Raw genomic sequence first — 27535 nt, forward strand, 5'->3', positions numbered from 1 at the left:
TAGAAAGGTAAGTCCTCAGATATGTCTAAAATTGAGAGATAGATAGAGAGAATTGACATACCACTATGCTGCTGATGGAGAAGCAGAAATGCATGTACAGTGGTACCTCGAGTTAAGAACTTAATTCGTTTTGGAGGTCTGTTCTTAACCTGAAACTGTTCTTAACCTGAGGAACTACTTTAGCTAATGGGGCCTTCCGCTGCCGCTGCACCGCCAAAACACAATTTCTGCTCTCATCCTGAAGCAAAGTTCTTAACCCGAGGTGCTATTTCTGGGTTAGTGGAGTCTGTAACCTGAAGCGTCTGTAACTTGAAGTGTCTGTAACCCGAGGTACCACTGTAGATCCCATGATAGTTTGATTGGAAGCAGACTCAGGATAAACAGTGGCAATACAATTTGCACATATATGCCGTGTGAGTCACATGTTCACAAGTGTGTGCCTGAATGAACCAGAAATGTGAGTGAAGGTTGGTGTGCCACACAAGGGTGCTGATAAGTGCTGGCCACGTCACACCGTATCATTCTTTGCCATGTGCTCAAATGTATATTTGGGTATTATGTGCCTCCGTGAGCTATGTGTCTGGATTGTGTGCCTTGCCTAGTTCTAGGGAACTGAACTCTTGAGGGGCTGTTGCTTTCCGTGCACCTGACCCAGCAGGGGCACTGAGATACCTACAGCTGGAGTAGAGGCTGGAATCCTGATCTGCCGCATCACCCCCTTGCTCTTTTACGAAAGTCACATACTCTGGGCACCTGGGCTGTGGTTCCATAGAGCTTCCACTGATCAATTAATAAGTAGACATGTCACTTGGTCAGATAAGTTCGAGAGCACAACCTGAAGGAGTGACCAAGTCTTTTCTTGCTTCTTTGCTGCATATCCAGATGGCAACAATCAGATAGGACACTGGTGCCCTCTGGAGGGGAAAAAGAAAGAACCAGCAGCCTATCATTGCAAGCTTCCCCACACCAGAGTACAGTAGTGGACGTGGGGAAACACTACTTTCCCATGCTAAGCACTGATGCCTGGATAGTCTCAGATCATCTCCTTGGAAATAGAGCACAGTTCATGCTCTTGATAAAACTGCTTCACTGTCCACTGGGTGCAAAATGGCTTTCCTCTGGATCTCTTTGGAGGCTTCACTTACCTGCTAAATGGCTAAATATAGGGTGCCACCCGAGCCATCTGTCACAAAGGTTTGCTGCCCCAATGACGTCTGCGTAATTAGTTGCCATGGCCAGGTTTTCACCACCACCACCCCACCCCACCCCAGCAATTTGGGGGTGGTGATGGTCATGGGAATTTGGGGCACCTTTTTACAAGGCTGATCCTGAGGGTATCAGGAATGGGAATCTAACCATGTTTTCCCCAGTGGTAATAGCTGCCTGAGAGGTGCCCATGAGGTCTCCTCATGAGATTGGAGACACGTGTGTGAACAGGAACACTTAACCACTGCTGCGCTCACTATGATCCTTCCTCTCTGCCCAGACATAAATGAGTGCACCTATGGTCTGCATAACTGCAGCCACGTCTGTGTCAACACACAGGGTGGGCATTCCTGCCAGTGCCACCCTGGCTTCAAGACTGATCCCCAAGATGCCAACAAGTGCCTGGGTAAGTTTTTAAACTGTCTTTTATTAATATTTTAATCCTTTTTGTAAACCACTGCAAGCTTTTATTACAAACAAGTAGTATATACATTTTGGGTGTATGCATTTTAAAAAATAGTAGCCAGTATCTGCTGAGCAGTCCAGCAGCTGTTGCTCCAAAAAGTCTGCAAGCAATGAGCCAGACCACCAGACCTTCCATGGTGGCAGGCATTGCCATAGCATGTCCTTTTCTAGGTCCCTCTGAGGTGTTCCATGGCACAAAACTGTGGAAGAGCTGGGTCAGCGACTACCTCTTGCAACAGGGAGTAGGGTAACTGTTTGCTGCAGGCATCATTTTTTCATTTTTTCAGCTGCAAGGAGTAGGCTCCAAGGAGCTGGTTTTCTTTGCTGCTGGGCACTCCGTTGAAATCCCCGCTGGCATCTGCTCCTCCCGCTGGGTGAAATATGTCTCTTCCTTCTGTTTTTCAGATGTAAATGAGTGCAGAGAAAGACCGGCCCCGTGTGATCACATCTGCCACAATGAGCCTGGCTCTTTCCATTGCCACTGCCAGCAAGGCTTCTCCTTGGGGGCAGACAGGCGGCGCTGTGTGAAGACCTGATTCAGTGGCAATGGTGTTCCACTGTGGGCGCTGCCAGCTGGAGTGCATGCCGGGCATTAGTGGCTCATGCGATAGACAATGCCCAGCTTCTGTATGGCAAAAAGGACAACTTCTCTCTCTGAGTTAGTGATTCCACTTCCTCCAGGCGAACCCACTAGGACCTGTTTGGAGAACCGAATCACCCTTGCCTTGCTTTTCTTGAATAATAATAATAAAGCTCTTTCCTGACTCGCGCGAAGAACATCGGGGTTTATTTGCCCAGGTTTTGCCCAGGTACTGCAATGCAACATAGTTCAGAGAGTCTTGTTGTGGAGTCATCTTTGTAAGTCTGAGGACCAGGCAAAGCATTCTTGAGTTCAGCCCAAAATGACTTCCTAGCTCAACACAATGTAACAAATGCTACCTAAGACAGTGGTGGCGAACCTATGGCACCTGTGCCACTCAGAGCCCCCTCTGTGGGCACGCGCACACCGTCACCCCAGCACAGAGCCTGCAGAAGGCAAGGGCAGCATGTAGAGTTCTCAGCTGAAATGGGGCAGCGGGGCAGCCGCCTTCCTCCTGCTGCTGCCCAGCGCCAATGAGAGGCGCCAGGCAGGGTGCGTCATGCGGGAGCCAGCAGGGGAGGATGGAATTGCTGGCAAGCCTAAAGAAGCCACTTTGTTCCAGTGCCAGGTAGTCAGGCAAGGCTGCCTCCACCCGTCCTCATTGCCCTTCACCCAGCATCGGGGCTCCGGGCCCCACTGGCCTCGCCATGCCATGATTGCCTCCCACTTCCTGGCATACTTCTTCACTGAGCTCAACCACAGCCAAGTGCAGTGGGTGAGGGCGCACCCAGGGCCACACCGGACACTCTGCATAGGGGCCGGTCGGGGCTGGGCGAGGGAGCAAGGAAAACACTGTTGAATTTATTTTCTCTAAAAGCTGCTCTGGCTGCTGCAGAAACAAGTATTTTATCCTAACAGAGTAGATAAGTAGCTCATAGAGAAGACAAACCTAGTCTCATGGTGGTGATGTCAAAACATATTAACTACACTTACCTTCATGAAGGCAAACAACGGTGCTGAGAATGGGTAATTGTTGGGTTAATGAACAGCAAAAAGATCTACGGTATATGCATCTTCTCTTTCAATGCAAACACTGAGAGAGCTTGCCTGGACTTCACACAAATTCCCCAGATACATTGCAATATGGTAACCAGGTACTTCAGGGCTAAATAGGAGTCGGAGTACTGACAGCTACTGCAGATTATGCACCAGTTCAGGTTAAATTGCCATGTTGGCACTTTGCGATAAATAAGTGGGTTTTGGGTTGCAGTTTGGGCACTCGGTCTCTAAAAGGTTCGCCATCACTGACCTAGGGGTTTTGTCAAAACAAAAAAAATTCCTTCCAGTAGCACCTTAAAGACCAACTAAGTTAGTTCTTGGTATGAGCTTTCGTGTGCATGCACACTTCTTCAGAATGTATCTGAAGATGTATCTAAAGAAGTGTGCATGCACACGAAAGCTCATACCAAGAACTAACTTAGTTGGTCTTTAAGGTGCTACTGGAAGGAATTTTTTTTTGTTTTGACTATGGCAGACCAACACGGCTACCTATCTGTAACTAGGGGTTTTGTGACAGGGCAGTCCTGCATAACACTGTGCAGGGTGTAGGAGATGCCTTTCAGCAGTCAGAGCAGGTGGAATTTATCGAGGGACCGTTCAGACAAAATTCCTACGTGACGCTGACCTTGGCTACTTATCACAATGTCACAATCTTTCGCCTGGGAGACCAAGCTCAAGAAAACGATCTCCACTTGTTCCCTGGAAAACCCATTTTTAAAAGGTTGAGCTAGAAAGGAAATTGGCTCTTGAATGTTAGTGCTGTGCTTAAATCTCAGCTTTAAATGCTACAATCACATTACTGCTTATTTTATAATCAGGCAAGTAATGATGCTTGAGCAACACACAACCAGGAAAAATCTTCTCTTTGGTGAGGATTCTCTCCTTGTTACTGATGGGAGCAAGAACTTCCAAGTTCTTTTTGGGCAGCTCTGGCATATTTCTGTAGTGAACGAGTTAATCAATAGATAAGGCCAGAAGCAGGTGATTTGCAGGATCCACTGCAGAGCAATCTATATTTAAAAATGTCTGTTTGCTTAAATATGGATATATTTATACAAATGCAGACATGCCGAATGATCGCAAATGGAAAGGAAAGGCACAACTTCTTGCTACAACACCCAGTCAGCAGTGGGTAGTTTATATAAGACGTTTTGATGTTCACATCATCTTGTATGCGGAACAATTCCTTGGGTATTAAAAAAAAAACACCTTTGTGCACTTTGTGACAGGTGAGTCTCTAGGGTGAATCCTTCAGGGAGTTATTATTGGGTAAACAAGCATCAGTTGCTGGGGAAGAGTCAGGGCCCTGGTTTGCAGCAGTGAATGGCAATGTTCCAAGCAGCCTAACAGTCTTCTTCGTTTCCCACAATACCTTGCAGTGATGCTACACCAGTAACGCCGTAGGAAATTGGAATGGTGGTTGCTTAGAGGGTGGTAAGTGCATTTTATTTCTTCTAAGTGGAGCCCAGAACAGATGGCAGCAGTGGGTCCTGCCAGGGCCCTGGGGCCCTGGAAGATGCCCAAGGATGGTGAGCGCTGACACCAACCCTGCAGGGACCAATAGCCCATTTTGGCTACTTGCCTGGTTTTGACCAGCTTCAGGCTGCCTGTCATTTTTACCAGCCCACTTAATCTCATCCCGCTACATCTCCCATGTTCATTTGGTTGATTGCCACTGTCTGCAGATTAAGAATCCAGCAGCCCATGATATCAATGTCCCCCCCACCCCCTTATCTTTCACCACCATGCAGCCCAGCTGCATGATTTATCACACCAGCAGTAACTAGGGGGATTGCGGTAGGAGCAGACAGAGGGTGGATAAGATGCGGGCGCTGAGCCCTGATGTGGGTGTGGTAGTGGAATAGTCCCTAAAACTCCTGAGCCCCCCTGCAGGGGGTGGCTCATCATGAACACAGCTGAGAAACAAATGGGAAACAGAGACCCCTGTTCACTAGCCTTCGCTAGCACAGAAACACAAGTGTACATCAGTCAAAGCTTTTATTGGACAGGCTCCCTGATGGAGTAGGTTATGAAAGCAAGAGGGGTGTAGGACTCCCTACCTTCTGGCTACCATGGGGCTCCTGTGTCCCCAGGTCAATGACAGTCAGAGGTGGCCTGCAGGGAGACAGGTTTGTCATTAGCTGCAACTGAGATGATTTTACCTTAGAAAGAGTGAAAACTGATAAGAATAATGTAATTATCTCAATTTATAGCTGATCTAGTATGTTGGTATCAGAATCACTTCTGTCATTTCTCAGTCTTCTAGGCTTCCACCACAATTTTCCTACTAATTGCAGATGGTGGCTCTGTGAGATATATATATGGAACTGATTGTCAAGAGGCTTAAGGCTGGCAGTGAATCATCATGGAAGGTTAAGATAGTATTGCTAGATCTCCAGACCCCTATGCAGAAACTGTCACGGTGTCTGGAATGTTCAGTGATTATCGCACAAATAATTTGTGTTTGCTAATAGCAAAATCCATAATCCAGTTAAGCTCAAACACTTGGATCTAAACTGCTTTTAGTCACCATATGAAATCTATGCCAGCCAACTGAGCTGAGGAGGTCTATGGAATAGGCAGCCTGGTCCACACCTCAGATCAGATTCAAGATGCTAATACCGTTTCAGAGATGTCACATGATCTTACATCTCTAATTTAGCATTTTACAATCATCCTGAACATCAAATCCTGCACTATGTTTACAAAATGACAGGGCCATTTGTTATCTTATGTCAGCCCAAGCTTCCCAACTCATCTGTCACATCCCCCCGCCCTTTGACATAATTTGCTGGAGGGTGTAATGTATATTCAGAAAGGTTTGGATTACATCATAGTCAAGTGCATCTAAATTAGACTCTGTGGTGCCACATTCATTCCTTTTCCCATATGACTCCCATAATTCCCTGCTTCTTCCACAAACAACTCTGTAGCTAACACACACAGAGGCCAGCAATTGAGAGAAGTGATGGTTCCCAGGCCTGCCCACCTCTTATTGTGTTGAATTCCCAGGCAATGGACCTTCATACCCACCTAATATCTGCCATCTTCTTCACTGTAGAATATTCCTCATCTAGGCATGCTTTGGACTGCAGAATACTTTCCCCCAGCTGATGGCACTAAACACCACAGCATTAGCTCTGAAGACCTATGGGGAGGGGGAATAAAAAGACAGAATCTAAAGCCTCAAAGAATCAAGGACCATGGAGTTGGAAGGGACCTTGAGGGTTCAACCCCCTGCAATACAGGAATATCTGCTAAGGCATTCATGACAGATGACCACCCAACATCTGCTTAAAAACCTGCAAGGAAGGAGAGTCTATCACTTTCCGGAGAGTCCATTCCACCCATAAAGACAGAGTCCAGCTAAGTTAGCAGGACTATACACAACCCCTTTGAGGCACCTGCCTGTGTTTGGTCACTTCCTTCAGATTCATACAAGCAACGCCACATGCCATTTTTTAACACAAGCACACTCCAATGAGCTGTTACTGAATGGCACTCCTTACCCTAGACTCCAGCCTCTGGTGCATGTGGAACTGCTCCATCAGCCTGGTCCCCAGGTACATTGGTAGCTGCAGAAGAGCAGATCGGGCTATTGGGCTATCTAAATCAGGTTTGGTCTTTCTAGGACAGGGGTGTCTAACTCAAATTCATTGGGGGCCGCATCAGCAGTTTGGTCACCCTCAAAGGGCCGGTTGTATCTGTAGGACTTACAGTACAGGAGAGACGGGTTCAGGCAGCCATTGGATCTGTCACATCACAGGATGGCATGCGCTCAATATAAAAACAAGTGGAGGTTTCCTGAATGCATGTAAAGTGGAGGTTTCCTGTGTAGAACGGCCGGCGCCGCTAGAGGGCAGACGTTCTCTGGCTTGTAGGCTGCCGCGCATGCGCTGAAAAGGCGGCTTTCTTGTGTCAAAAAAAAAGAAAGTGAGAATAAAAGGTGAAGGCTGGCGGGCTGGATTCAGCCCGCGGGCCTTGTGTTTGACACCCGTGTTCTAGGAGATAGAAAAGGATTATGCCTTCTGTGGAAGTTGATGGGAAATAAGGAAATAAAGCTGATGTGGAAGATAGGTAAAAGAAGGCGATAGCAAGCGCAGCTCTCACTGACACAAGAGTCAAAAAAACTAAAGAGTATCCATCTCCCAGAGGCAAAGGGTCTTGACCTTTCCGGCAGCTCATTTGTGTGATCTTCAGATGGATGGAAGAGGTTCATAGGATGGATTCACACTTCCTTATATATCATTTGATAGTTCATCACTCACTAATATTACTTCATGGCTCTCAGATAAATGTGTGAAAAATATTGTGCCCAGGGTTATATTAGGTAGTTTGAATGTTCTGTCTTGCTGTGGTTGATCTGTGATGACTGTTTCACCCGTGGAAGTCATCACTTGATGTTGCGTTCATCAAGGGATGAGTGGGCCTTTAATAGAACCACATTTTAAAAACACAACACAAAATAGTTATCCATTCATACTGTTCTGAACACAAACACAGCCTGTCATAGTTTATACAGTTGATATGGATTTACAGCATTTATTGTGCAGTGTTTATTGCTGTGTTGGTCCTACAGAAACAGAGGCACAGAGTCAATAAGACCTTTTACTGGACCAACAACCAGTGTCATGATGAATCACTGATCAAACAATAAAGGATATTCTTGCACCATATTCCAAGGATCATAGAATTGTAGAGTTGAAAGGGACCACAAGAGACATATAGTCCAATCACCTGCAATGCAGGAATCTTGTGCCCAACATGGGGATTGAACCCAAGACTCTGGGATCAAGAGTCTCTATTCTATTATGCCTTCTAATTGTTTGTGTAAACATGGTCCAACATGGTGGAAAAGAGAGTCATCCATAGACTGGGCATTCAAAAGTAGAAATCTGTGGTTCTACATTATTGCTATTACTGTTATTTAAAATAATGTAAGGTTTTCCATGGAGACAATCCATGGCTATGGCAAGGACTTGGTGTACTGAATAAATAAATATTTTTAGTGCCAATGCCGAAATCTGCAATCTATATAAATTATGCAAGTTGGGGGAATGTGTACACTTCTCTTATTTTGCATAATTCATTCTTCAATTATTTATATTTTGCATAATTTATTCTGCCTTTGCTAGTCATGGGAAGGGCAAAGAACACGGAAGACTTCTTCCTTTGCTGCTGCTAAACTTATACAGCTACCTTTCCAGGTCCTAAGATTTCAGCAGATATTGCCCACGTTGCTTTTCAGCACACCTTCACAGCCAAAAGGGCTAGAGGCTTCATTTTTCAAAAACCACAAAAGCTGAGATTAACATGAAACATCCTGTTTTCAGTACAGAATTCTGTGCTCTTTTGGAATTTGATATATACGTATATATATATATATACTGTATAGCCCTGGTTATGCCTCTTAAAATCCTTCACCACTTGAGGGTGCTGTGATACAAACATGAATTTCAGAAGACCTGCAGGGCTTTGCAACCTCATGTTTAGAATATTTCAGGGGGGGGGGGGGGATGAATTCACACATAGGTTTTCTCTGAATCGCTGCAATCCATGCCACAGTATTGGTCCCAGTCCCCATACCCCTGCATGCTACAGTTGGCCATGAATGAGCATCTCTATGCACACATTCTCTGTGGTCAATGCTCCTAGATTTAATAATGCCAAGTACCAGCTTTTGGGGGTGGAGGCAGAGCAAAGGGAAAGCTTGGATTAAGAATTCTGGCTCCCAGGCAAGTAGATCATTGGCCATGCTGATCACCTGTCAGGGAAGTCTTGCACAAACTTGATCAAGCAAGAGACACCAGGGACTAGAGATGCTGGTGAATATCAGGCTCAGAAATGAACTCTGGGGGCTCATAAAACCCACTTTAAATGAGAGGTGAGTGTTACAAGCCGCCAAACTCTTATCTGGCTTAGTTCACATGCTTTTCTGATAATGTATTATTACACTGCTGTAAGTTCTGAATAACTGAGATCTTGGTGAAGGCACAGAGAGGCTGGGGCCTAGCACAGCAGAAGATCCGCATCAGTTTCCCCCAATCTAGTGCCCTCAAGATGTTGCACTATAACTCCCATCATTCCTGACCATTGGCCATGCTGGCTAGGGCTGATGGGAGTTGTAGCCCAGCAAGCAGCGGGCAGGAAAGGCCAGCCTACATAAGCCTTGGCACCAAATAATCCATGGAAAGCAAGTGAGGGCAATGCCAAGTTCACACTCCCGATAGACTGCCACTCCCAGGCCACCTAACACCAACTAGCCTGAGGAGAAGAGAATCAAGGCAGTAGTTGGAATTCTATGTGGTTAAAGCTGCCCATTAAACCAGCATCATCTAGTATGAGGGAACGAACATGAAAAAGTGTGCAGAAATGGTACGAGACTGTTTCAAATGAATATATCTAATTGTCAAGGAGGGAGGTGGGAGCAGATAAACAATAACTCACAAGGCGTCCGTGACGTTAACTCTTTATTCAAAGAAACAAACAGCTCAGAAAGACAGGCCCAGTGAGCACAGCAACTCTTTCCAGCAGATCTTGCCCCACTGAGGCAGTTGCAAGGACTGAACGCTCCCACTTCCCCACAACTCCCTAAGTCTCCTTCCTATGCAACCTGAGACTTCTTTGCCGTGTCTGTCTATGCTCCTTTTCATACCTCCATGGGTTCTGGGAGACCAGGAGGGAGAGGAAGACTCCCTGGCTTCATTCAGCAGCCTGTCTGATCTCTGCCTCTTGGCTCCCCTCCTCTCCAGCCTCTGCCTCTGCCTGATTCTGGGCTGCTCTCTGCCACAGCCTCCTCCTGCTCACTAAAGCCTCTGACCCTTTCAGCTTCCGACGCCCCCTCCCTTCAGTCTGTTCCCCTTTCTCCCTCTGACCACTCATTGTCATCCCAACACCAGTCCCCTGGCTTTGAGCCTACTTCCCCTGGTGGTTCCCTTGGGAGTTCCCCAGCTGGTGCCTCCCACTACTCCTCTGCCTCCAGCCTGTCCATGATACTAATTTGAAACTGTGTTAGAGAGGATATACAAATGTCATTCCAGCATATGTGGTAGACTTGTGAAAAAGTGTCGCAGTTTTGGACTGTGGTCTTTGCAGAAATTCCTGTAATGACTGGACAGTAAGTGATGAAATCTCCAGAATTGTTCCTGTTAAACTTTTTTTTTCTATTCAAAACAACAATGGGGATGGCCATTTCAAACCTCTAATTGGATAGATTCTCGCTGCTGCGTGGCAAGTTGTTGCTCAATGGACTGAAAGAGTGCCTCAGTAGCTAATTGGTATAAGATGGGCTGGCAAGTCACTTGGGTGGATAAATTAATGAATAATCTAAAGAAGTATAAAGATTCTTTTGCAGCAGATTGGCTCTGTTCTATTGCTTATACAAGGAAAGATGAAATGCAAAGAAATATCCCAGAAGTATACAAATTTTTCTGGCTGTTTTGAACATTGTGGGTTTGAATTCTGATACTTCCTGTTGGGCTATACTGACAGAAACCCTAAAGACCTACTGCCAGCCAGTGTGGACAATACTGAGCTACGTGGACCAGTGGTTTGGCTTAATATAAGGCAGATTCCAATGTTCCTAAAGGGGAAGAAAGGGGAGATTTGTTTGGGGGGAAGGAGGCTGATGGAGGACAGTTTCTGGGTAGGTGAACAAATACTATTTTCTGAGTCCTCTGGATTTTTTTGGGGGGGGGGGATGTCTGAGGTCTTCTGACTGTTCACATTTTTTTTAATTCACAGAAGTTATAGGATAATTCCCACATTAATCCAAACTAACTTTGGTTAACATGGTCATCTCTGTCAAGGGCAAAGCTCTGAGTGCTGGAAGGGTGCAGGGCCTTTTACACAAACCCGACTCTGTTTCTTTGCATAGGTCACATCAGTGAGACAATCTGCATGTGAAAACCTGTCTCTGTTGATGAAGTTCATTTGCTAGCTTTAGACTTAGAGCAATTGCCTGCAGACCTACCTGTGTATGAGTACCACCAAGCCAGGCTGAACATCAGCTCCATTGATATCTTCTAACGAAACAGGTGAATCTGCATTGTGCATACGAATCCAGCAAAATCTCTGGTGCAATCATGATTCCAGCATCTGTCTTGTTTGTTTCAAGAGCAGTGTTAGCACCAGTTAAATGTTAAATGCATACTTCAACCACGCATCAGTGGCTCTAGAATCAAGCATATGAATAAAGGTCCCATTAAAGCAGAACAGGGTGCTAAAAGTGTAAGCCTGCTGATAGTTCTCAATCATCCAGACAATGCATACTATACTTTTATATTTTAATTCATGGGAACCATCACTACTAATACGTTATGCAGCCTTAAGACAACAGCATGGGTGGCTGTGAATGAAATATATGTGCAGGAGCCAGGTCTATTATTTATTAAGAGAACGGATAGGAAGAAAGCAACACTGGTAGATTCTCACTTCTAGTTTATTGTCAGAAGTTTTCATGTAGAGTCAGAGGGATACAACTATGACCAGATCCATGAGTCCAATATATGGCATGGGGAGCAGCTTCTCAGGGCATCTGGGTACAGAGGGAAACGCTCCCAGGGTCACATTGGCTTAACCTCTATGCATTTGTGATGCCCTCTGCAGCTCTCCCATTTCCCTGCAGCACAGTCAGGGTCTGGTCACTCTCCAAACACATTCATCCCCACCATCAAAAAGGAGGAAATCCCATTCTGAAATCAAGAAGTTTGGAGCACTGATGAAGTAGTGGCGTGACTGCTGAGTTTGCCCAGCCAAGCATCCAAAACAGCCTAGTGTCTACCCTCCAACAATCTCCCCCTCCACAGCTGGGTGCAAACAAAGTCTTATACTGAGTGACCCCCACAAGGACATCTAGCTGTGCATGGGACGTGTGGTGTGTGAGAAGCTGGAAGCATTTTTGGAGCTGCTGTCCATTGCCAGAAGTGGTGGTAGGCTTCGCCCATGGTTTGGACACCTGTTCATTGGGCGGCCCAGTCCACTGACCCAGTGGCTCAGTCGTCTCCCCCTTGCCTTCCCATCTCATTTCACAGAATGGCACTGGGGACTCAGAGAAGAGGTACAGAACCAAGAGGGTCTCAAACATACGCATGTGGGGCCCAGGTAGCTATTTACAGGAAGGAGGGAGAGGGAACATGCAGCAAGGAGACAACTTGTGCATGCAAGTGATAAGGTGATGCTGCAAAACACCTGTGCACTAGGGAAGTGGGTCAAATGTTGCAGGGTTCCATACCCACCTCGGAGTTTTCATCCTCCTTCCTCCTTCTTCTGTTTGCCAAATGTGGTGTAAGGGTGAAGGGAGGGGCGGAGCTTTGGTAGCCAGGGCTATATTAAATATTTACATACATAATCCCAAAGATGCTTATTGGACTGGGATGAGCTGAGGAATTGAGGAGCCAGAGGCCTCTCCACTAAAGCACCTCCAACATCTCCCATCTTCTGATGCTCTCCATGATCCCTGGTTGAACTGGAAAACCTGTTGCAGCTGGTCAGAGGTGGCAAGGTGCAGTCTTTCAACTTTGGAAGACTATATTGTTCTCGACAGGAAATGTGCTGCTATCCCACCAGAGGGGGACAGTGCTGCTGCCTCACCTCCTCCTGTGGCTCCATACAATGCCCCTGTCCCTCTGTTGCCTCAGAAGGATCCAGAGCATGAGGCATGTGCCCTAGTACAGAGTCCATCCTGGAATCTGTGAGAGGGCACGTCTCTGCCAGTACCAGCACCCTGCAGGAGGGACGGGAGGGTGGGCAAAGCACTTGCAGGGGCCCCACCACAGCACTGTGGACGTTGAATGCTCAGACCATGCCTAAAGTGCCAGGAGAATGGCATGCACAGCAGCAAACAAAAGACAGGAGCTAGGATAGGGGGTCAGTGCCAATGCAGGAGGGGAGAGGACAGTGGTGCTCAGGGAAAGGCTTGTCAGAGGGTCCCAAAACCACCAGTTCCCTCACCCACACCCCACCCCATCCCACCTCACCATGCTGGGCTGATCTTTACTGGTCATTTGACCTTGAGCAAGAGGGTGCATTCGGACGGGGTATTTGTATACCGGCAGCTTGTGAGGACAGAACTTGGACAATGACACATTTGGCCATCCCAGGGAGGGGGTGGGCAGGAGTGTCCCCAGGAGCCCACAGGAAGTGTCAATTCAGGTTATCCAGGTTTTGAGCCATGGGGAGACTGGGCTCATTTGGGGCTGAGGCCAAGCATCCTCTTTAGAAGGACTTTGCCCCCCGCTGGTTGTCACAAGCCCCTCCCCAGGGGTGTCACAACCCTCCTTGCCGGCACACCAACCCCCCTGGGGCTGCTCAGAAGCGGGTGCTCTGGTAGCGCAGTCTGCGGATCTCGGAGACACCGTCGTCCCGGCAGTACAAATCCCTGCCGGGACTCTGTGCCAGTCACCGGCCCCCGGCTCCCCCACCCCCGCCGCCAGCACTGCTGTTGCTGCTGCTTGAGCTGCCAGAGCTGGAACTGCTGCAACGATCCTCATAGATGGAGATCTCGATCTGTGGGCAAGAGGATAAGGAGGACACAGGGAACAAGGAGAGCTAGTAGCCTCGTGCACCCCTGTTCAGCAGCCACAAATGCACATTGAGCTTGACAATGCTGTAGGACAGGGTGGGGAACCTCCAGCCCAGGGGCCAACTGTGTCCCTCCAGATCTCTCCATCCAGCCTTTAGGAAACTCCCTAGACCATGCCCCTCCTGGGACAATCTTGCTGTATGTCCACCTTGAGTTCTTCTGCCTGGCTGGACAGATGTGTGTATATAAACCTCTGATTTATGCTGGAAGAGTCCCATCTGATCTTTCACCCAGCTTTACCTCTGGCATCACCCACCACTAGCAAGTAGCCCTTGGGAGGTTCCCCACGAGGAAATGAGGCCTCAGACTGAAGAAGTTTCCTCACCCCTGTTGTAAGACATCAGCTGATCTGGTAAGAGCAAGTACCTGACTGTTCCAGCCTCAGACAGTGCAGCTGAAATATGAAATGACAGCGCACCTTTCAGGCAGTTGCTCTGTCTCAAATACATGTTGTTTTGGTTCCACAAGTCAACTATGCACTGGGTAAAAATATGCCTCATCTGTTTTTCTCTGACATCAGCTCCCTTCTTCTACAGAAGGGGTTGGCATCCTGTGTTGTTGGAGCTTCTGTTCACTTCCACTTATCCCTCACCTAGAAAGAACAGATCCCAGAGGTTTTCTGTTTGCCCCACCTCTTTTCCCTGGAAAACCCGCTCTTTACCGCTGAATTGGAACAAGTGTCAGTCCATGGAAAACCCAATTGACATTTGCTCCGATTCAGCGGTAAAGAGCTGCATTACCCCAGGGAAAGTGGCATGACAAGCAGAAGTGTGGACGAGCGCTTAATCTGTGGCTTCCATCCCATAATCCCAGTCTATTGGCCAACCAAGTTGGTTGGCGCTGATGGGAGCTGGAACCTAAGAACATCTGTGGGGTGACAGGTTTTCCATTCCTGCTGTATGATATCACACAGAAGGTGAAAGAAGGTTGCTCCATAGTCATAGTTTCATATCTGTCTACTTCCACTCCTTAACCACCACTTATCTAAGCCAAATAGTTGAAAGCGTGCAATGCTTTATTAACTTGGGAGTAAGTATTACTGAACTAAGTGAAACTTATGTTTAAGAGAGTAAGCAGGCACATGATAAGATAGTTAATCTTTCCTTACACAAAAAGTAGTCGTTGCCCCATGAATGTATTGCATGCTCACTCTTGCAGGGACAGCCCTAAAGTTATATGCTACTGCCTTCCATTATGAGATGTTCTTTGTAACTAAAAACTTGCACCTGAGTTTGCTTTTACCTCTTCCCTCCCAAATCTCTTTCATTTTGTGCTGTGTCCCCTAGATTGTGAGCCCGAGGGCAGGGACTGTTTTATTTCTGGTCTTTGCTAGCCTTTTTCATCTGAAGAGCAAAGTTTTAAAGCTCTAAACAAACACATCCCAAGCACATCCTTTATAATCCCTACGGTGTTTTGCTGGTGTTTTTGAAGGCTAAAATACATTTTGCTGACGAGTTCAGGAAACTGTGAGTCCTGGCAGCACTAGAGGCAGCAGGAATGCTTGGTGGGTTGGAGGGAACACATGGGCCTTTCAGTACCCACTTCTTCTTGGCCACCACATCCCTTCAAGGGAGCAGAGCCAGAAGCCGCAATAGCTGGACACAACCTCTGGTGAAGGAGCTTGCCTCCACAAAGGCCAAAACTTCTGGCTGCTAAGCATAGGCCTGCTAGCCCCTTTGGGAGCAAGGGTCGTTTCCTGTGGTGAACCTGGGGAGGCAGCAACACCAGCAAAGGGAATTGGGGGGTTACTTTAGACATCACTGTCCACACACTGTGCCTCAAACCAGCTGATCCCATCTGCTGAGAGCAGCAGAAAAGTGAGCAGCAGTTAGGAAGGGTCATAGCTCAGTGGTACTGAGCAAGATGGGACAATGTTCTGACTCCATATAAGGCAGTTTCCTATGTTCCTAAAAACTTCAGCCTTATATTGCCCCATTTCCCCAAACTCTTGTCAAGGGAGCAGAGTCACACAATGCTATTGTTCGAAATATCACTGATAGCACTTGGGAGTCCAGATTTGTTGCTGTGTGGTAGTAATATCATCTGCCTGTAGATCTGATTTTATTTTTGTGAACTGCTTTGAGAGCCACTGTGGTTCGAAAGCAGTAAACAAACACTGTAAAATAAGATAAGTAGACTAAGTAGTACGATCCCGCAACTTCTTTTTTGAGCTTGAATGCTGAATTTGGAGCAGAGAATCTCAGCTGGGACACAGGAAATGGTCGTGTGTGTGTGTGTGTGTGTTGGTGAGAGTCATCCACATGGGTAAGAAGAGTGATCTATATGGTGACCATATATTTCCCCTTTGGTGCTAACCAGGAAGGATACAACTCGCATGCCCCGTTCCACTGGGTCTGTCAGCAACAGCCCTCGAGGAGCATAGATTTTCTCATTCTGCTCTTGGATGTACTTGGAGATCTTCTTCAGAACCTGGTGAGATAATTGGACAAGCATTCAGCAACTAATTGGCGAAGATGTAGCCCCAGAGAATGAGACACAAAATATAGGGAAGATGATCCATTTACTGGGATCCTCTGAAGTTCTTCGATTCACCTACTTCAAGAAGGAAAAGGTGTTTCATGAAACCTCAACAGATGAAACACCTCAATAACAGAAGCTGGTGTTGACCTAGATATCCCATTCCCAGTTTCAGTAATCTCTGATTGATAACCATCAATCTTTGAAAGTTTCCCAAGACAAGTCACTCTATTGCCTAACTGTGCTCCTACACAGAGCATGTTGCCCTACTATCTGCCTGGGAACATTTTTTGTAAGTGAAACCAAAAGAATTATTTTAGCCTCTCTTCCACGCTATTTATGTGCCCCTGTGAATGACTGCATCACATCTTGAATGCATGGGAGCCCAATCTAAATTAGCTGAAGACTTCACAGAAAGGTAGAGCTACATTCAGATGAAATGTATAAAACCTGAAGGGAGAGCTGTTAAGTGTATCAGAATGCTCTGCTATTTTGAATATTTTCTCAACCCTGGAAAATAGTGAGTTGTCAAGTCTGACATTTTGAGCAAAACCTGTGACAAAGAAAGCATTCCCTACAGCTTGAAACAGGCTGTCAGTTTAAATCATGTGCCTTTCCCTTTTAATCCTGTTCATTATTCCCTCTGTTTCTTATGTTCAGACATCAGTACCACTGATTATGAAGCTAAGACAGCTATGGGCAAGAGGGAAGTATCAACAGGCTTCAGGAAACTCTAACTTTTGCAGAAGTATAAAGAATCTTTAGGGGGGGGGAATTATAGGGAACCCCAAAAAGAACATGTTCAGTGGACATGCAGTACTATTGCAGCATGTAGGTGGGGGGAGGAAAACTGATTGGGTGGAAAATGTAATGGAGTATCCTGGGGAAGGTACTGAACGACTGTCACTATATCGCAGGAAGAATTTAATTGCATACCAGAAATTTTGGTTGTCACAGTTAAAGTGCTGTGGCACAACAAATCTACTTTTTAAAAAGTTCCAGACTTTTTGCAGGAAGAAAAGTGATGAGGAAATTCACGAAAAAGTGTGTGATGATGGTCAATTGACAGGAAGTCATATAACTTCCCCCAAACAATTCAGGAGGAATGCTCAATAAAGAGAGGATACTGTAAAATTGCCCTGAAAACTTTGTGCTAGTAAACTGGGATGAGTGCTCAATAAACAGGTCATCTGGAGGAGCCCAAGAACATTCCACACTGCAACATTTGGCTGCAGGTCTCCCTGGTTCTATTCTACCAGAGCTCTCTACTAGGCAAGGATATTCAAGGCCCTGCCTACCTGCTGTTAGAGATAAGCAAATTTCAGACGCAACCAGGAAGGGGGGGGGGACTCTAAAGAACAAAACCAAAGAATGAGGATGTGTCCACACTGGGCTTCTCTCTCCACTCTTGAAACTCTAGGTGTTCATTATGTGCAAGTAATCCTTCAGTCCATATGCATGAGCCAAGTGTTCACTGGATTCCTGCCATCAGCATATCAGACAAAGCTAAAAACTCTGCCAGTGCGACCTCATTGTCTACATGATCCTGCGTTGTGTGGGTTCAGGATTCAGATCACATACTATCACAATTAAGTAAATAAAAGCAAGTATATAAATAAAAACATCAGCTTGGCATTCTAATTTCTGGGTGCTTCAGCACCATATGCATAGTGTCAGTTTGCTACAGCTTTGCTACAATAGTTGTGATCACAACATTTATGGATGGTAACCCTTTATATCCTATTTAGTTCAGTCCTAACCCCAAGGATGTGGCGCTGTGGGTTAAACCACAGAGCCTAGGACTTGCCAATCAGAAGGTCGGCAGTTCGAATCCCCGCAATGGAGTGAGCTCCCATTGCTCGGTCCCTGCTCCTGCCAACCTAGCAGTTCGAAAGCACGTCAAAGTGCAAGTAGATAAATTCCCTGTGGCGGGAAGGTAAATGGCGTTTCCGTGCACTGCTCTGGTTCACCAGAAGCGGTTAGTCATGCTGGCCACATGACCCGGAAGCTGTATGCCGGCTCCCTCGGCCAGTAAAGCGAGATGAGTGCCGCAACCCCAGAGTCGGTCACGACTGGACCTAATGGTCAGGTGTCCCTTTACCTTTACCTTTAACTCCAATGATTCACAAATTGAGATTATTGGCACAAGAAGAGGTTGGACAGGATATTGTTAAATATGGGAGAAACAAGGAATCTACATCTTATGAATCAGGTGGTTCATCTAACTTACACACTCCATATTGACCAATCAATATTATATAGCAACAACGTCAATTGTTATATCACATTACAATGCATGTTGTGGCTCCAAACCTTCTCATAGCGGGTCTCCATGCAGAGGAAGATGAAGTAGGCTGTGGCACAGGCCAGACATCCCTCCAGGTAGGAGCTGCCCCCTATTTTCTCAGCCTCCGCATAGAAGTTGTTGAGGGTCTTCACAGTTTCTTCAAAAAGTTGCCGCTCAATCTTTGGTGAGGAGAAAAAGAGAGAAAGAATGCCATAAGATGTACACACAGGAGGCCTTCCATTGTTTATGGCACCCATCTTTCACCCAGTGCACAATAATAGATGCTATCATGGAGAAGGGAGCATTGGAACAAGAGCAGGTGTACGGTGGAATGGAAGTGTGTGTTCACATCTTTGAGCAAGATGGTCTGCTATGCATTTTGTATATGATCACAACAGCTAACAAGTTAGAATAAGTCATAAAAGGAAATGAGGCATACCCCAGGTGTTTAAGAAGGCAGCAAACCACTCTGTGCAGCTTAAGATTTCTAGAGCATCTGAAACATCATTGGTGCACTAACACCTTGCTCTCACTGGCATCCAGACTACAATGCCTTCGTCTGACATAAGGATTTGTCACCTACTTCACCAGTCAGCATGAACCCTGTGAGAAAACTGGCTGTACCCGGCTGTCCAGCTCTGGAGGGAATTTGGTCTGGAACTGGCAGATGGTCCCGTCACTGTAGTCCCGCTGAACAAAGACCTTGGTGGCCAGGGAAGCACTCCGCCGTAGTTCTTGGAGATTGTGGACCTGGAAGAGCAGAGGCAGGTGGTTACAACAGGCAAAGGTGCCTTCTAGAACAGTGGGGGAAGCTCACGCCATACCCTGATGCCATGCATCTAAGGCAGGAATTTGTGGCCCTCCAAATATTGCTGGATTACAACTCTCTTTATCCATTGTTCATGCTAGGAGGGGTTGGTGGAAGATGGAGCCCAACACCACCTGGAGGGCTGCAGGTTCTTCACCCCTGCTCTAAAGAGTCCCTGAATCTACATGGACTTGGATACAAATAATTTTTTTTTAAAAAATAGTTATGGTTATGGAGTACTGTTATTGGGTTATAGTCAATGCTGCTCTTCTCATGCAACTGATTTCTGCTTGTGCATTGGAAATATCCCCTTCCGCCATCCCCACAAACACTCTGGGTGCAGGGTGCAGGGCAAGAGGAGAGGAAGGTGAGTTACTTTGCACAAATGGAACACGGCTTGCACAGGTTTGGATGCCACCCATTGTTTTTTGGATGATGTGCCACTCCTCATTGAGAGCACCATCTCAGAAGAGGCATTCCCTCCCTCGTTGTGTGAGCAAGAAGCAAGAATGACTCTTCTAAGATGGCGTCTGACACTTGCTTGCATTTAAAGAACAGTTGTTTTGATCTGCTACTTAACTGGAGGGCATCTCTTTAGTTGACCAGAAGGCCATTCAACAGCTGTTTAACCAATTCAGCATTGCAAACCTACCCAAAACAGATTGAAAATATGTTCTATGAGACTGTAGTTCACCATTTTGGTAAGCCCTGCTGCAGTGGATTATAACACAGTTCCTTATCTCTGGAGCATCACCTTAGAATATTGGTAAGGATTTTAGATTTGGAAATGCAGTTTGAAGGTTAGACATGGAGTAAATTCATGCATCCATATTCATTAGCTAGTAACTTAGATGTGTAAAACAGTCATCGTAGATCAAACATCATGAAGCTTTTATATCACAACAGATAGTAATTTCCGACTGAGGCAGTGCACATTATTGGCTGAGAACTGTGCAACCTCCATGTGTGAATCAGCCCTCCTATTGCATTTTATGGGCTATCCCTATATACAAGCAACATGTGCCTGCTGCTGTTGGAGCAAGAGGACTATCAATGCAACTTGGCAAGATGCTCCGTAGTAAGCAATGGAGCAGGTTCCCAAGACTATCAATGACTGGAAAACCTGAAACTCTGGGGTTATATATCTTACAAAGAGTGGGGCTGGCAGGAACATATAGGAAAGATCACAGGATGACCTCAATTGAAGGGACACACCTAACAAAGCAAGAACAAGTTCTTCCAGAATAAACCACAGAGGTTTTTTTGCTCCCCAAACACTCTTCCTTCCCCTGGTTGCCAGCCAACTCTGAGACTGGATTGAGCTGAATGTATAGACTCATCCCACCTCCAGTTTGAATCCCAGCCAGCCAAAGACACAGATAAAAAGTAAGAGCAGCAAATCATGCATGGTAAAAAGGTAAGAGCCTCAGGCTGATATGGAGTCTAGCCTTGGCATCTGTCTCCTTATTTAACGTAGGCTCAAGAACTACAACCCCAAAGCCAGATCCTCCATAAACACTGCAGACATCTGTCACATAACTTTAGGGAGTAAAAGTGCGTATCCTTCCTGAGGCTAACCCATTATAAACATTTTTGTTAAACACTCTGAGTTGTTCCAGCCGCCCCTAGATTTGTGACTATATGAATATAACTTCATAAACTGCCAGCTTGTAGCTGAATATCCCCTGGCAATTCTAATGGGCGTTTCCTTTCTGGTCCTATTTCATCCAGAAGGGGTGGGGTGGGGTGTACACACATACACACACACACACAACTGAGCAGTGAGCAGTGTGCCTCAATGACTGGAGCATTAGACTCAGTGTGGGTAATCCTGGCTTCACGACCCATTTCTGCCCTACCTTATTGTGTCACAGTAATAATTAAACTGCATAAGACGCATGAAACAATACATTGAGTCACTTGTTCCTAGCAATTATGCTCAGCATCTTCGTCTTTGTCATGCCATATTACTTTTTGTGTTCTCTTGACACTTGTATTTCCTAAACCCAGATTAACTAAGCCTTTAAAAACCTCATGCAGTTTCCTTCTTCATGAAGTATCCAAACAGTTCTGAAAAATTACTGGTAAAAACCAGACACTTTTCTTTATTCTTTCAAAGTGTCCTGGTTCCATTTGGAGTAAGGTCCACTGTGTTTGACCCATGCAATGATGTAACATATATGTGAGTGTGAACTAAACTGTGGGTAACCAAAATAAAAATAAAAAATCCTGTTAATTCTGTATTTCCAGCTATACTTATAATTTGTTCTGCAGCAGAACTAAATTGCTTTTGAAAGCGATTGCCTTTGCTCCAGAAGCTTCCCAAGCCCTTCATACAGACTCCCAAAGACACAGTTAATCAGACAGAAAGAGGGATAAATAAGAAAGCTTAAAGAAATGGAGATGTACAAAATTTATGTCAGAAGAAAATAAGCTTGGCACTACCTATATTTTTCTGCATTGTAATGCATTATTTTTCCATCTTTTTGAAACACACACACACGCCAATTCTGTAAAAGCCCATTCTCTCTGTATTGCCTTTAATACCATTAAGGTTTCTCCTGTGTTATAGAGCAAAGGACATGGATAAAACCAGAGGATTTTCAATAACCAAAATATATCTGCAAGAATTGAAATCACAAAAACAATTTGGAAGAATAACGTAAAGCTATGAAAGAGTTATGAATGCATGGAATATCTGTTACTTGATAAAGTTAATACATGTTGTTTGATTCAGTATGGGAATAGGATTAACACAATTAGAAGCTATAAGGAAAATTGGAACTATTTAATAACCTTCTGGAAAAATCAATTTAACAAAAATATTTTGATGGAAACATGTCATTTTTGAGGGTTTGATAGTGTGAGGATAAAATACATAGTTAGGTATTGAACACCTTGTTATTATTGAGGTGTACTTCTGTATCTTGATTTTCCAGGTTGTATGACTCATTGGTCTACCAATTATTTATAATGGAATATGCTGAATGGGGATGTGACAAGTCAATAAGCTATTAACAGAACAAGAAAGTGAACTTTGGCAAAAACTATTTTAAAAAAAGCAACTATCTAGCTGTTATGTGCTCTCAAAAATCAGTTCAAAAACTTATTGAAATTTACTCAGCTTGAGTTGAAGCATAGCAGGTCCAAAACATTAAAACCAACACTGAAAGATGTAGAATGGAGTAACAGAAAGAAAACAGAAATTAACTGCAGCAGTATATGCCAACTGACAGCTTGCAAAATCCTGAATAGGATTGCTGGGAGTTAGAGCTGTGTGATGGATAATCCAAGAGGTGGCAGCAGATTTTGTGTCTCAAGCTATTCCTCTCCTATTTGTGATTAATCCCAGAGTGATTAAGAATCGATATGGAACTGCACACTTCTTAGCTCCAGGGTCCATCCCACTGCCTTTAGTTTCTAATGAGCTTTGTGGAATTGGACTTAACTGTCAGGGGTCCTTTACCTTTACCTTTTAAAACTTCTGTAGCTGCCCAGTATATATAACCCAGAAATCCTTTCAGCCCAGTTTCAAACCTTCAAAGAGGCATTTCAGATCCCCTGGGAAGCAAGTGTAGGATAATCTGTCATCCTGCCTGTTCACAGTCTGATGCTGGCTTTATTTAGAGGCATGATGAAATCTTATATTTCTTCCCAGTTTGCAAGCAGCCCCCACCCTGTCTGGCAGGGAGCACACACCTTTCCTTCCTATTAGACGTCTCCTTACAAGACTTCAAAAAAAGGCATGCCTCAGGTTCTGACCTCATTAAATTTCCCACATGCTCTGTTATATTGGATCTCGGGTCCTCCAGATTCATAAATCATCCTAGATGTTGAGAAAGTCAGCAGTTGTTTTCTACCTGGATTTTGGAACACCCCCTCGTTTTTCCCCAAGAGGGTTTGGGCTCAAGTCAAGGGTTATTTAATCTGAGCATGTGCAAGATGGGAGTCAACCGAGGTCCTAACCTCAACAACAAGGGTTGCGATGCTGAAGATCTGCTGGGATAAAAATTATTGACTTTCCTAGCAGGAAGGGGAAGTGGTCTACTCTACAGGGGAGGGGTTCAGGGCGCACCGTGTGCTCAGATGCTTTGGCCTTTTACAGGGATGCCTTGCTGTGGTGTGGCGTTAGTAGCAGGCTGCGAATCCCCCCCCCCCCTCCCCGCGCGCGCGCCGCACCACCCGCATTTAGAAACTGCCGCCTTTCCCCTAGTAACAACCTTTCGGTAGTTCCCATTCCGGCTCAGACCATTTTCGCCTGCTCGCTGCTGCATCTTGCCTCGGCAGCAGCACAACAACGACAGTAAACAAGACCTTGTTTTGTGGCGCTAGAGGGGGAAGGTGAAGAGCATAGGTTGTGGCGAACAGCCCTAAGGGATGGACTTGAGGTGTAAGATGAAGGAGCTGACTTTGGAGAGCTCCTGGCTATAGGACACCTGGGGAGATCGCGCTGCTGGATCCCCGTTCCCCCACCCTTTCTGCTCTGCTCTGAACCCCACATAGGAACCTAGGAAGCTGCCTTAGGCTGTGCCACATAATTGGTCCATCTTAGCTCAGTATTGCCCACACTGGCTGGCAGTGGCTCTCCAGGATTTCAGGCAGGGGTCTCTCTCTCTCAGTCCTACCTGGAGGTCCCAGGGCTCTACCACTGAGACCTTCCACACGGAGCAATGGGGTGGGGGTGGCTGCCGGTGATTCACAAAGCTGGTTAATGGGACCCACACTTAAAGAGGAGAGTCGTATGCCACAGGTGGTCTCATCCTCCATCACCAGAGCCACATGCAAAGGACAGCCTGGGGGAAGCATCGGGGTGCTGGTGTCCTCGCCCTGTGGCTTCCTCTTGTCGTCCTGACCCTTGCCTGACGCTGCCAGGTAGTGCCATGAGACTCCCTGCGCTGCACCCACAGAAACACACTGCCTCAGCCACTGAGCATAGCGAGGTCTCGTTCTCTATTAGCAATGCCCTGCCTTGTTTAGAGACCCAGGATTGCGGAGCAGGGGAAGCGCCACTCTGGGGAGGGAGCCATGAAGTGCCAACCACCCTAGCCCCAGACACACGCCGGAGGCTCTCGGCGCTGCCTTTCTTTAACCCGCGCTGAAGTCGGAGGCACAAGGGACTTCTGGGGCCTGCAGAACAAACCCAGAGGATGCGGTGCCGGAGCAGCCAGCCTCGGTGAGGGTCGCCTGGTCTGGCGATCTCCTACCGCACCGGGCAGAAACTAGGCAGGCAAGGCAGGAGGAGATGCTTCCCGGCGGCTGCCATGACTCGACAGAGCTTCCTCCTGTGCTTCTTGCTTTCCCCGCGCTGCTCACCTCGGTTGCCATGTTGTGCTGCCAGCGTGGTTGCTCCACGCTGCTCGGGAGCCCGGGAGTCCGAAGCCGAGGCTAGAGCAGGTTGGTGACGAAGGCTCCTCCTTTCCCAGGAAGCCGACCTAAGGGCGATGTCCCTGTTGCCGCAGGCGGAGGAAGCGCTCGGCTCCCCGGAGCTTGTTGCCACCCGCAGGGCTGGGGCGGCGTCCGCGGCGGGGAAGCGCGGTGGGCAACGGGCGCGGAGAGTTCTGCGCTGTCCTTGGTGCTGGGATGGGAGGCGCAGGAGTCGGGGGCAAAGCGCCCCGCCTAGCGCTGTCCGCGGTGCTGACGACCCGCTCCCCCAGCGCGATCCCCTCCTCAACCGGCAGCTGCTTCGCTCGCCCCCAGCCTCAACGCTCAGGCTTCCTCAGTGAATGGCATCTCCACCACAAGGGGAGGGGGCGGGCTGCCTTCGTGGGAGCCGCATCCCCCCAGGGCGTCCCCACGCTGGAGCGCCGGGCTCCGGCACTGACTCGCGGGAGGGACGGCGAGAGGCGGAGCTGTGCAGAGCAAGGAAAAGAGCAACCGGGCTCGCGCTCGTTTCCTGCTTGTCCTCCGAGAGCCGGCGTGCGGGCTACTTGGGGCACGTGCCACCCCAGCCTCAAAGCGAGAGATAGCGCATAGCTTCAGGTCCCGGTGTTGCTGGCGGGTGTTGTTGCCTCCGCTTCCAGGGCAGTTCTCTTTGATGGGGAACGCTTGGCCCCAGCTGCCACATACCCACCCCTTACATACCAAGCCTAAGGGAGACCTGGTATATGGTGTGGGACTGACTAATTGGCCGCACTAATGGGCACTTAAGGCACAGCGACAGAAGGGCCTCCTTCAGAATAGCCCTCCCTGGGGTGGCGTGTCTGCACTATACTTGATCCTCCATGCTTACTGTCTAGAACTGGCCAGGGAGTGTTCATCTTCGGAGGGAAATGTGGATAAAAGCATTTTATGATTTCTGAATATTTATTTGGAATTAAAGATAATGGGTTTTCTCCCTGTTCCAGGGAATGATATTCCCCAAACAGGACTGAAAGATACCAATAAATCATAATTTTTCATGAAATTAAATATATTTGTATCCCCTCTCTTGAGTTCACAATTGGGCAACTTTAGATGCAGTGCCCTTAGTTAATAGTTCAAACTCAACCCTGCATCTCTGGGCCTTGCTATCTCCTTAAACTTGCAATGTTCACACCTTGAGAGATTTTCTGTACCTTTGCTTTGACCATTTGATTAAAATAATAATTACAGTTCCTGGTGTGGCTTCTTCCACCCTTGGTTGGATTTTCCCTTTTACAGTACTTTTAAAGGTACAGGAGGTTTCCTGGCACCTATTCTCATATCACTCCTTGACCAACACTCCTCTAATCTCCAAAGCATCTTTGCCTGTCCTCACCCTTTCTCCTAACAGCACAAGGTCCCTTATCCTGTTCTATGGGGTTTGCCTGCTCTGCTTTCTCCTTAGTGCAACTTCCAGGTGACCACCAGTCACCGTTGTCTCAACTCCCATCAGCCCTAGCAAGCATGATGGGAGCTGTAGTTGAGCAATATCTGGAGGAGCCAAATGTTCTCCACACCTGCTTGAGGCCATATGGGAGCTTTGTTCCTAACACCTTTCTCACTGATTAATCCTTTTCTCAATTCACTGTCTCTTCTGCTTGTCCTTTCTTTAGGGCAAAGGTGGTGAACCTGGCCCCTTCAGATGTTGTTCAGCTCAAAGTGCCATCAGCACCATTAGCAACCCAGGAATTATTGGTATTGTAATCCAATAACATCTGGAGGGCCTCAGGTTCATCATCCTTGCCTTAGGATTTTGCCTTATTTACTTATCCTTCCCTTTGCTTTCTCAGTCCATGCCTGCTCTACTCTGCATCAGGATCTGCTCTTTGTTTTCTTTACCTCCTGGGGCCTCTTGCTATTCAGCTGCTGCCTTCAAATGTACTCTGAATTATGGAGTTCAGTGCTAAGGAAAAGGCTAGATTCTGCAATCTCTATGAATTATGCACATTTATTATTTTCATGTCTTTGCTTAGTTTGCAGAATTTATTCAGCAGACATAGAGAAGGGGCAACAAGCTATATAGGGTACTGAAGACTTCATGGAATATAAACAACATGGGTATAATTTCTTCTGCCCTATGTGAATCTTCCCCCACCCAAGCTGAGCTCTCTAGCCCCTCATAGAAATTGGCCTGTTTATGAACCTTTTACTGTTGTGTGTTCTGTCTTGAAAATTGTGACTGTTTCTGAATGTTCCAAGACTTCACAATAGCAACATAAGGGAAACAGAGATATATGCAGATAGCAGGAATAGTTTAGCTGGGCATGTTTCTGCGATATATATGTGCTACCTTTAAGAAAAAAGGAAAGAAGGAAGAAAAATAAATGCTTAGGTCTAAAAATATAGTGTCGTTATGTGATACTTCAGAGAGACTTCAGATATGCATACTTATACCCAGACACACACATATAAATATCAGCTGCAAGCCTAATTCAACCCTGTATACACCTGCAGAAGAACCACACCCAACTCTCAAGCCAGGATACTTGCTTCTTCTGCCTCACCCTGAAGACAAACCTGTCATTCTGGCCCTCCTCCATTCTTCCCATCTCTTCCCAATTAATATAACCCAGGACCCTGTCAGATTCATTGTACAAAGGCACAAGAAAAATTTCTCAAAGGATCTTGTCGTTCAGGCAAATTAAAGGAGCAATATGGATTGCTGAGAAG

At 46.5% G+C, this 27535-nt stretch overlaps 2 protein-coding genes across 4 annotated transcripts in view; one reads left to right on the forward strand and one right to left on the reverse strand.

Moving 5' to 3' along the window:
* The window catches only part of CRTAC1 (cartilage acidic protein 1), a 37469-nt gene extending 35029 nt beyond the window's left edge, over window positions 1–2440 (forward strand). For both annotated transcript variants that reach the window (XM_028730577.2, XM_028730578.2), the window contains exons 15-16: window positions 1487–1612; window positions 2077–2440. In XM_028730577.2, coding sequence (XP_028586410.2) covers window positions 1487–1612; window positions 2077–2207 — 257 coding nt within the window. In that variant the 3' untranslated portion in view covers window positions 2208–2440. The remainder of the gene's footprint in view (window positions 1–1486; window positions 1613–2076) is intronic.
* A 9292-nt stretch (window positions 2441–11732) lies between these two features.
* The window catches only part of GOLGA7B (golgin A7 family member B), a 33265-nt gene continuing 17462 nt past the window's right edge, over window positions 11733–27535 (reverse strand). Inside the window, exons 1-5 of one of the 2 annotated variants that reach the window (XM_028730576.2) lie at window positions 24779–25490; window positions 19282–19407; window positions 18684–18836; window positions 16221–16322; window positions 11733–13816 (exon numbers count right to left, since the gene is read on the reverse strand). In XM_028730576.2, coding sequence (XP_028586409.1) covers window positions 13709–13816; window positions 16221–16322; window positions 18684–18836; window positions 19282–19407; window positions 24779–24790 — 501 coding nt within the window. In that variant the 5' untranslated portion in view covers window positions 24791–25490 and the 3' untranslated portion in view covers window positions 11733–13708. Of the gene's footprint in view, window positions 13817–16220; window positions 16323–18683; window positions 18837–19281; window positions 19408–24778; window positions 25491–27535 lie in introns of those variants that run through there. The other variant, XM_028730575.2, reaches the window with a different exon arrangement.

This window comes from Podarcis muralis, chromosome 6 (assembly GCF_964188315.1).
Source record: "Podarcis muralis chromosome 6, rPodMur119.hap1.1, whole genome shotgun sequence".
Lineage (NCBI taxonomy): Eukaryota > Metazoa > Chordata > Lepidosauria > Squamata > Lacertidae > Podarcis > Podarcis muralis.